At 44.8% G+C, this 11,170-nt stretch overlaps 1 protein-coding gene across 3 annotated transcripts in view; it reads left to right on the top strand.

Moving 5' to 3' along the window:
* Positions 1-639: 639 nt before the first annotated feature.
* The window catches only part of EXPH5 (exophilin 5), an 86,773-nt gene continuing 76,242 nt past the window's right edge, over positions 640-11,170 (top strand). For 2 of the 3 annotated variants that reach the window (XM_081545362.1, XM_081545360.1), the window contains exon 1: positions 640-972. In XM_081545362.1, coding sequence (XP_081401488.1) covers positions 854-972 — 119 coding nt within the window. In that variant the 5' untranslated portion in view covers positions 640-853. The remainder of the gene's footprint in view (positions 973-11,170) is intronic. The other variant, XM_081545363.1, reaches the window with a different exon arrangement.

Genomic DNA, 11,170 nt, shown 5'->3' with positions numbered 1-11,170 from the left:
TTTATTTGAAGTCAGAGGATTAGATGTTAATAAAAGTGGCACTTTTATTACTTCCCTGAAATTGTTTATTAAGATTATCAAATTTTATAGAAAACTACAAACAGGTGCTTTTTAACCATCCTTTGGGTATGTCCTCTCATGAAATACCATAAACGGTTTTGATTTTTCTAAAGTCTGAGAATGACTTTGTGAGACAATGAGTTGCAGATATCTGAGAGGTGGGAGACTCGGCAAAGAATTAATTTCCAAGGATAAACTAAATTCAGCCTGTGGCTGTATAAGTTCAATCCTTCTGGGTCTTTCTAAAAGGAATAACCCTTCTGCCCGATAGAAAGCTCCTAAGCGCAATTCGATTTCCTGTGGGCTCTTGATTAGAAACGAGAATTAGTCGTGAAACTCTCTTTTTCATGCCTACTAATCAAGTTTTGTGGGCAAACAAAAACAGCCAAAATAAACACGCTGGAGCCAACACTCAAGCCTCCGCCCCACTTCGGGGCTAAATTCTGTGTAGGCTTGTTAGTTAAACAAGTCGGATAGGGGGTGGAGGAGGGAAAGGGAGGAGCGCGGAACGGACCGCCCCTTCGGGATGGATGGGATTGGTTCTCTCTCTCCCTCAGCGGTTCATTTTGCATCTCGGTTGGATACGCTGAGAGAAATATGTCATTAAGGTGTCATCAAAATTAGTCCTGTAGGTGTGGGCTGCTCCCTAGGTTTGTGGTTTTAGATTTTCAAAGGGACGGGCTTCATTGGCTCTGGAATCAAGTACCTGAAACTGGTCTTCTGTAGCTTGAGAAATGTCATCGTAACAGGAGGCGCCAAGGAGCTTAAGGGTAATGCACACACAGTCGAGAAAATGACGAAAGTTCCTCAGGGGTTTGATTGCAGTTTCCTAAACGATGAAGAAGCCAGGAAGATCCTTCAGGTGCTGGAAAGAAATGAGGAGCTCCAGAGAACAGAGAAGGAGAGGATCAGGTACCGAGCTAACTCTTTGTTCCCCCGGGTCTGGTGCACAGTCGAGGGGGCGTCCGCGGCGTCCACCGAGCGCGGCGGGCGCGGAGCTTTCGCGGGGCACCTGTCTGAGGCTCGGGGACGCGCAGCCTCCGCCCGGGGCGCGGGGCCTGGCAGGGGGAAATCTGAAGAACCCGGGAGGCCTGGCGGGTGCTCTTTCCAGACGCCGCCTCCCGGGAAGGCTGGTCCGCGAGCTCCGCTCCCGCCGCGCGGGGCGCGCGCCTGCCCTTGGCGCGTTTCTCTCCGCGTGGGTCCCGCGCGGCTGCCCCGCCCCTCGACCGCGACACGAGGGCGGCAGTCGCTGCTTGGGGTCCGTCCGAGCCGGGTGGCGGGTCGCTCGGGTGTCCCCCAAGCCGCCGCGCGGCGGGGGCCGGGCGGGCCCGTGAGATGCGGCCGGGAGCGCGGTCTTGGCCGGCGCGGCCCACGTGCTTGCAGAGCCCTCCGGGTCGTCCACTCTCGCCGCACACACTTTTTGGGAAACCTCCCTCTCCACCCACGGGGGCAGTCAGCGAGGCCCAGGGGAGCTGGCACCTCACTGAAAGCCAAGTGATTCCCGCCTCAAGGGCTGGAGTTCAAGGAACTAGCCAAATGGTGTCGAGTGAACCTAGCTGGGACTGGGGACGCTTCGGGTGGCTAGAATGGTTTGATCCCCTCGTGTGTGATGCTTGGGGAAGATGAGTTGCTGCAGACGTTCACCCTTGGCCTTACTGTGCGGTATTATAGGTGAGGGATTAGTTACCAGGGAATGAAATCCGGAGATAATTGCTGGAGATGTAAAGTATCCAATTTTTTTCTGCTGGGGAAATGTGGGATAAGTCCTGGAATGAATTAAAGACTTTCTCATCTGTCCTGGATTAAACCCACCCAAGGCCTTCTCCAGTGGACTGTGGAAGAAAATTCGATGTATCACTCTCGGACCGGAAAGTGTGGCATTGATTAGAATTTAGAAAGCCGTTTTGTTTGTGAACAACTTGTTGGTGATCTAAGTTCTGTGTTGCCACTTTCTTCCAAGCATCACACTTACCCACCCACCAATACTCCAACAAAGATACTCTTCACATAGGGAAACCCTTGCTGGTTTTTTTAGGAGCAATTAGAATACACTGGGCCGAAGCCCTGTCTTCACCAGATAAGGCGAAGCCCACCCCCAGTCCCCAGAAATGACTCCTGTGGGGAGAAAGAATACTTGAAGTTTGAGGATGGGTATTTCATACCATCATAATCTGCCATTAGAAAAACAGGCTCTATCATTTCCTCAAACTGCAGAAGTGTGCCCTCCTGAGCCCAGTATATCCACACACACACATACACACACACACACACACACCCAGGTGCTTGTACCCACATGTGGGCCCATGCAACGTTCACAGGCACACCCAACCTTGGAAAGGAGAGCTTTAGGACTGCAGGCAGTTTGCTTTCAACACATACTCCAAAAGGACTAAGAAAACTGTGGTTGCTTTCAGTGTGTGTTCTTGGAAGTGTTTCTTGTTTCTGGAGAGGATTGGACTTCTTAAGTGGACCCAGTTTACTTGGGGGGAAAGTGAGGGGAGAATTAGGAAATAATGTGGAGGGTAGCTTCCATTTAAGGTGTTATCAACATCCTGCTAACTGTTCATGAAGTATAGTTTTTAGAAACAGTAATGTCATTTATTTTAAAATTCAAGGAAATTTTGACTTTTTGTATTTGACCTGACTTGCCTTGTTGCATTTTCTCTATAGCAGCTCATGGTGCCTGTGGCAGCTGACTTTAGGGGGAAGCAGAGTTGCCACTTGAGTGGCAAAGGCCCTTAGCCTAGACCTTAGAAGGAAGCCTAAAACACATTTCATGGAACTCATATCCTAACTGGAGCATCAGCAGAAAAAGCCATAATGCAAAGACAAAATCAATACTGTTAACTACTAAACAAACTTTGAAAAATAATAATAATAAATAATTAAATGACACCATTAAAATAGAAAAATAATTTAAGGAAAGCAGACACTTGAGCCCAATGCTTGAGGCAATTATTGCTAGTATTTTATTTTCCCCTGGTTGACTCCTGAGTCCCATTGTCAAATACCTGTCACTGGATAGCGGTCTCCATGGGATTGCTCTGCTAATGAGCTCGCATGCCTCAGTTTTAGTAGCAGATACTGGCTTGCAGAAAAGGCCTGCAATGACATGTCATCTTGACTCTTCTGCTCATTTTTTTATCATCATATTTTCCTAATCAAAAGTCAAGACATGTGACATATAAATCAAGGGTATCATTTGAGAGAAAGTACAACAGTCCCGAGAGATGCTCAGAGGCCTTTTTAACTATACTGAGAAACAGTCTCCAGATCTCTTGACCAGGACAAAAAGAGAAGGGGTTAAATGCGGAAGCTTGGAATGTTTGCTGGTTGAGGCCTATCTATGATAGCCTTGAGCTGTCTACAAGACAACTAAGAAGTATCCTACAGTTAGAAATATAGGGCTACAGTATCATGCAAGGCCAGAGGTATCCAGAGGTGGATGTTAATGGCATAGAACTATCTGAGTTCACCGTACAGATTATAGCCCCACTTACAGAAGTGAGCTTCCCCTGATCTTCCTTCATTGGTACGAGAACTCTCTGACTCCACCTTACTGGGAAAGTATTTGCATTAAATATTATAATGTTTCAAATATAGGAAGAGTTTATTCAAATTTTTAAGAAAACACCAAGATTCAAATTGTTAAATAGGCAAAACACAGAAATAAGTCATTTATACTACTGTTTGGAGTATATCCAAACAGTAAACAAAACATATGGGAAAATGTTCACCCTAACAGTAATTTAAAAAAAAAGAAAATTGAAGTAATCTCATGATACCATGTTGCACCTTTAAAAATAACAGAAAAGATTTGGTGAAGTGAAATGGATACATTCTGCATATTGTTAGTTCTAAGTTGAATACTATCTTTTTGGTGAACAATATGCCAATACCTATGAAGACATGCGGAGAAGGCAATGGCACTCCACTCCAGTACTCTTGCCTGGAAAATCCCATGGATGGAGGAGCCTGGTAGGCTACAGTCCATGGGGTCGCTAAGAGTCAGACGACTGAGTGACTTCACTTTCACTTTTCCTGTTCATGCACTGGAGAAGGAAATGGCAACCCACTCCAGTATTCTTGCCTGGAGAATCCCAGAGATGGAGGAGCCTGGTGGGCTGCCGTCTATGGGGTCGCACAGAGTTGGACACGACTGAAGTGACTTAGCAGCATGAAGACATGACTTGCTGTTGACCTAGTCATCCAATTCTTGGATGTTTCTCATTAGTAGGAGATTGAGGTGGAGAAGATGACCACACTAACATTTATTAAGTGCTGCCTTTTTAGGTAATAATAGTTATTATTGTGATAATAATAATAATAGCTAACATTTATTGGTCTCTTACCATATACTAGGCACTGTATTAAACATGTTATATATATTTAATTAATCCTCTCAATAACCTCAATAACCTTACGTACACACTTTAATTCCATTTCACAAAGCTAGAAACAACTTAAAAACAAAACATAGCATATGCTATGTTATGTTAGAGGAAAAACAACACATATACTCTCAGATATTGCAGTTTTACCTATAAGCAAAAGAGTGGGAAATTTCAAATCTAAGTAAGAGTGCAGTCATTATAAAGGACAGTTATGAAGACATCATTATGTCCCATCCAGTGTGATATTTTAGTTCCATATTTCTGACTACCTTGGTTGTTTTGTATGCACCTCAAGCTTTTCATGGATGCAGTGGTGGAAAAATATGTATGAGGCATTGTTCTGTGAAAAAGCGGAACACAAAATACTGCTTATGTTATTATTTCAGTTTCTTCTGGGCATCTGGGCACGTGCATAGCAACTAGAAGGAAATAAGTAAAAATCTGTTCATCTCCTTTCTGTGACTCTCTAAGGCCTGCCGTAGCTCCTGGCCTATGGGGAACATACAGTAAATGTTTGCTGAAAGGTGTGGGCTTGCCCTGACAGCTGGGTGCTGGGCTCTGCTGCCCTCAAACCCAACACTGCCAAGACGGGAAGGCAGACCTGGGGGTAAGGATGCAGGAATTCTGGGCACATGCCACCTGGCTCTGGGAAGGCAGATGAGGGGAAGGGTGTAGGATTTCATGGCTTAAAAGAGAGGGAGGCCCTAGTTACAGGGTTCCTGTCTGTATCCTGCTAAGTCACTTCAGTCGTGTCCGACTCTGTGCAACCCCATAGATGGCAGCCCACCAGGTTCCCCCGTCCCTGGGATTCTCCAGGCGAGAATACTGGAGTGGGTTGCCATTTCCTTCTCCAGTGCATGAAAGGGAAAAGTGAAAGTGAAGTCGCTCAGTCGTGTTCGTATAGCCCCTTGTAAACACTTGATGAAGGAATTAATGGTCTGCACTGGCTGGAGTCAGAGGTTTCTGCAGTCCTTTGCTTTTCTTCCCGTTTCTCAGTCTCTGTTTCACCTTCTTCTCATTGCCCAATACCCTCTGCAGGATGGGATTTCTCCCTCCTGAACACTGTCATGGACTCTAATCACTCTTACGTGTGTCCTCTTCAATCCTGTGAGTCTGGGATCTGAGCTACAGAAATTCTCGGAGATCCAGTAACAGAAGTGAAAATTATCACTTAAATTCCAGTCCGTCAGTTATACTTCGTTTTGGATTGTGGAAAGGTTTTTTTCCTGGAAGTATTAACTTGGGTATGACTTTTTAGGCCTGGTACAGTCTGTGGTTCTAGCTGCAGTGAAGAAAAACGGCTGAGAGTTTAAATCACGATCGGCAAGTAAAAAATTTCCCCTTACTGTTCTCACACCTTGGAGGAAATATATATCTGTGTGTGTACATATATATATATACATACATATATATATACATAAATCTGATAAATAGAATAAAATGTGAAAAGCATCTTACATTTTACAAATCTTTGGAAAACATATCTACCTATCACCGTCACCACCCCCATCTCACAAATGTGGCTGAAAGTACTAAGAGATTATAACAAGTAGTCAGCTCACTGAAGAGACAACAATAAATCAAAATGTGTGTGGCTTTTTTTTTTCTATTGCAGAAAACTTATAAAGTATAAGATGTCATAGCACCTGATGTAATTAAGTTAAAAAATGGCATGTCTAGATTTAGACTATCTTTGCTCAGTGGCAAGATTGCAGCCCAGGAGGGTTTTCCCATGCTTAGCTGTTTCAATTGATTTACACTAGTGTACCCCACTCCAGTACTCTTGCCTGGAAAATCCCATGGATGGAGGAGCCTGGTAGGCTACAGTCCATGGGGTCGCTAAGAGTCGGACACGACTGAGCGACTTCACTTTCACTTTTCCCTTTCATGCACTGGAGAAGGAAATGGCAATCCACTCCAGTATTCTTGCCTGGAGAATCCCAGGGACGGCGGAGCCTGATGGGCTGCCGTCTATGGGGTCGCACAGAGTCGGACACGACTGAAGCGACTTAGCAGCAGCAGCAGCAGTGTACCTGAGCTGTGGCTCAGTCTTGAGAAGGTCTGTGTATATCAAAGTGGTGAAGTAATCGATAGCTGGTGGCAACTGCAGCGTCCTGCAAAAATTAAAAGCCAGATATACAGGTCTCCTGTCTCTCTTAGCCTTTCTGCCTGCTTTCTCCTCTCTCAGCAGGTGAAATCTGCCTCTGGCACGGATAGACTCAAGAAACATTGGATACCTATTTATGGGGCATCTGTTATTGCCAGACCCTGTGCTGACCTTGAGGATACAGCAAAGAAATTCTGCTGCAAATGGCTTCAATCTATGAAAGTTTTTGGTTGGTAGTAAATCCTGTAAGATGAAGAGTTCGTGTACATGTAGCTTGCTCTCATGGAACCCTGCATGGCTGAGGAAGGGACCGTGAGAACGGCCTGGAGGTCATAGGGATGCCCTATAGGTAGGAGTGTTCTGATAATGTAACAAAGAATGGGGTCAAACATCATGGATCTCTGAGGTGTCTGTACTTTTCAATAATATACAGTTTAGTTAATTCCTTTAAACCGAGGGGAAAGCTTTCTCTTAGACAAATTCTCCTATCTAATTGTTCCTTAGATTGGTCTCTCTGGGCAATACATGTGGAACTACTATAATATTATAGTTCCACACCTAATCTGTGAAAATAATTAAAAGAGTTAATGCTCAGAATAACCAAATAAGGTGAGTTTACAGCTTATCGTACAAGTGAGTTTGTTTTAGTGATCTTAGGAATTATTCACCTTTCATAATTTTTACTTTTTGAGTTTTTTTTAAATATAGCCAAACTGAAAATATACTAAGTAGATCAAAAGTTAGATGTGGGTCTTTACAACTGAGAGTGGAAAAAAAGTTGAGACACTTAAAAGAGATGAAAAAATATGATTGGCTGCATTTCATTCTTACAATTAAGAAGGATGAAATGCAGCCATGTGGGAAGTCTTCTTGAGAGAGTGGTATTGGCAGATAATGACAGGAGCCTGGTAAACAAGGGCTTTCCTTGTGGCACAGCAGTAAAGAATCTGCCTGCCAATGCAGAAGACGTGGTTCCAATTTCTGGGTCAGGAAGATCCCCTGGTGAAGGAAATGGTAACCAACTCCAGTATTCTTGCCTGGAAAATCCCATGGGCAGAGGAGCCTGGTGGGCTACAGTCTCAGTTCAGTTCAGTCGGTCAGTCGTGTCCGATTCTTTGTGACTCCATGAACTGCAGCACGCCAGGCCTCCCTGTCCATCACTAACTCCCGGAGTTTACCCAAACCCATGTCCATCGAGTCAGTGATGCCATCCAACCATCTCATCCTCTGTCGTCCCCTTCTCCTCCTTCCCCCTATCCTACCCAGCATTAGGGTCTTTTTCAATGAGTCAGCTCTTCACATGAGGTGGCCAAAGTATTGGAGTTTCAGCTTCAGCATCAGTCCTTCCAATGAACACCCAGGATTGATCTCCTTTAGGATGGATTGACTGGATCTCCTTGCAGTCCAAGGGACTCTCAAGAGTCTTCTCCAACACCACAGTTCAAAAGCATCAATTCTTCGGCTCTCAGCTTTCTTTATAGTCCAGCTCTCACATCCATACGTGACTACTGGAAAAACCATAGCCTTGGCTAGACGGACCTTTGTTGACAAAGTAATGTCTCTGCTTTTTAATATGCTGTCTAGATTGGTCATAACTTTCCTTCCAAGGAGAAGCGTCTTTTAATTTCATGGCTGCAATCACCATCTGCATTTCATAATTTATGAAATATCTATTTATACTTTTGCCTATTTGTGTTTCAGAATTTATATTCAGAATGCTTCTTGTCACAAATAACAAATCTAATCATGGCTTTAATCCATTGGGAATAAATTTTTTGGAAATAAGGTACCTGGAAGTAGGTGACTGCTAGCTGGTTTTGTGGCTTAGGATGTCAGGTTGATCCCTTTGCAATGAAAGATGGCTACAACTGCTCCAAACATCACATCCCTGTTCAAGATAGGGAGAGAGGGGATATGGGTGGAGCCAACTGCATCTGTCCATTTGATTATGAAAGTGAAAGCTTTACTTAATGCTATCCCAGCACATCTCCCCTTAACTCTCATTGACCAAAACCAGGTCATAAAGCCACCCGTTGCTGCAAGGGAATTGAAAATCAAGGAGTCGAATTTAATGTTAGACTTAAATCATTTGTGATCCATCCTCTGGGACTACACATTTTGATGCCCACAACAAAATCAAAAAGGGGGGAAACTAGGGGAATGGATTCTAGAAAGCAAACACCACTATATGACACAGAGTCTTAATGGGGTTTTTTCTTATTGCTTTATATATTTCTCTATACATGAAGGAAATTGACTTTTGTCCTATTTATGACAAATATGGAGAAGGAAATGGCAATCCACTCCAGTATTCTTGCTTGGAGAATCCCAGGGACAGAGGAGCCTGGTGGGCTGCCGTCTATGAGGTCGCACAGAGTCAAACACGACTGAAGCGACTTAGCAGCAGCAGCAGCAACATAACAAATATATGTCACAGATTTCATTGCAGTTAACTTCCACTTATCTAAGAAAAGGATTTTTTAAATTTTTTATATAATAAAATGTAACTAGTCAATCCTAGAGGAAATCAACCCTGAATATTCATTGGAAGGTCTGGTGCTAAAACTGAAGCTCCAGTACTTTGGCCACCTGATGGGAAGAACTGACTCACTGGAAAAGACCCTGATGTTGGACAAGATTGAAGGCAGGAAGAGAAGGGGACGACAGAGGGTGAGATGCTTGGATGGCATCATCCACTCAGTGGACATGAGTTTGAGCAAACTTTGGCAGATAATGAAAGACAGGGAAGCCTGGCATGCTGAAGTTCATGTGGTTGGACAGGACTGAGCGACTGAAGAACAATTAGGTTTAAATTTTTTTTCTTCTTGCTTTTTTAGAAGCAGGTGATGTTAGCCAAGCCCTACACATTAGGATCCTCCAAGAGAAACTGGGACCTTGGCAGACCTGTCTGGGGATTTGGAAACCTGGGAAAGACAGTCCCTACCGGAAGTTCCTCATAAGGCAGAGGGAGGAGGAGAAATACCCTGACTTTTCCCTTCTGGACCTCCCGTCTCCTGCCAGTGCCTGGCTGAAGCCAGCTGGAAGCCTCTAACTTCTAGTTGAGCCTGAGAAATGCAGCTTATAGGGGGTCATCTTCCAGCAGCGCAGAGCAGGGAAAGAAGTTTCTCGTCCTCCCCTTTTCTCTTCCATCCCTGTTGCCCTCTTCTATCATCCTGTAAATTCTGCTTTTTCTCATTTGCCAGCCTTATATTGCCAAGGCTCTGTTTCCCTGCCAGAAAATTCTCTTGACTTTTCTTTCTGATTATCCTGCACTCACTGTTCATGCCCCGTCCGCCCTTTTACAGTTTCTGCCTCTTGCTTCAGCATCTTTGGGGAGTTGTCCTATTCTTCTCTTGCTTCTCTGTGCTGTTGCTTCTCCCCATCCTTCTGGGTGCCATGATCAGCCTCCGACACACTCAGGTTAGTCAGGGTCTTTGGATGGAAAGGTAGAGTCATTCAGGGCACCTGAGATAGAGAGGGCTTTGCCCAAAGGTTACATGTGGGCTCAATCTGGAATTTGAACGATTTGGGAAACCAAGGCAACTCGCGGGACCATACTCTGCTCGCCTGTCACAGCCTAGCCTGTCCTTCTTCTAGGATGCCTTTGGTTTCCTCCCTTCATGCTGCTGCATTTTTCAGCTGGCTGACTGCACATTCTGTGGTCCGGATTCTGATGTTCATGGCCATTATGTCAGGTCACCTGATGTACCTCTAGCCAGACTGTGAATGGGCTGCCCTAGGATCAGGAATCCAACCTGTGGCACCTCCTCGGGAAAACTTAATGCTGGATTTCCTAAATGGGAGCTGTAGACCATTCCAGTTCAGCGCAAGGTGATAAAATGTTGATTTGGTAGGTACTAAGATTCACCTGTCTGGAGGGGGTTGCACCTGGGTTCTCGGCACCCACTCTGTATCTCCTCTTTGTATGCCCACCTGGGCACTAAGGTACATTTGATGTGTCTGCTTGGCTTCTGTGATGACAAGTCTTGAACTGTAGGCTCTGCCAACACAGAGCTTCTCAACCCTGTCTGAAATGACAGCCACCTGAGGAACTCTCCAAACGCCTAATACCATGTCCCACCCTGACATTCCAGCCAAATTGGTCTGTGATCAGGGAGGCATAGATGTTTTCCAGAGCTCCCAAATAACTCTAATATGCATAAGAGATCCCATCTTGGTTGCCTGGACATTAGGTTGTGACTTCACCTGTCACCTCTTCCCTACAGGCCACTCCTTTACATAAGTTGAGGGACTGTTGATTTCTCAGGAAACCCCACGGTTTAGGAAGGGAAAGCCTGGAGTCTTGGAGGGCTATGCCTGACACAAATGTAAAAAGCCTCATTTCTAGTACTTTCCCACATAAAAATTACTGGGCAGGATCAAAAGGACCTTCTGCCCCTGGAGGTGTTGAGTCTGACAGTTGGAAGAATTTCTTTTTCACTTTCTGCTTTTTTTGTTTTCTTTTACTGCCCACTGTGTGGTTACACAAACACAAATGCTGTAATATTCAGGAGCTGATTAGCTCCTGGCTGTGAACTCCCTTCCCTGAACCGAGCCCTGGTCATACTTCACATTGGCCGTTGAGTGGTTATGTTCAATATGAGAAAAT

Source organism: Giraffa tippelskirchi, chromosome 11, assembly GCF_054371585.1.
Source record: "Giraffa tippelskirchi isolate mGirTip1 chromosome 11, T2T-mGirTip1v1.2.pri, whole genome shotgun sequence".
Taxonomy (NCBI): domain Eukaryota; kingdom Metazoa; phylum Chordata; class Mammalia; order Artiodactyla; family Giraffidae; genus Giraffa; species Giraffa tippelskirchi.
The sequence above is the reverse complement of the archived record's forward strand: the minus strand, read 5'-3'. Positions and strand labels throughout refer to the sequence as shown.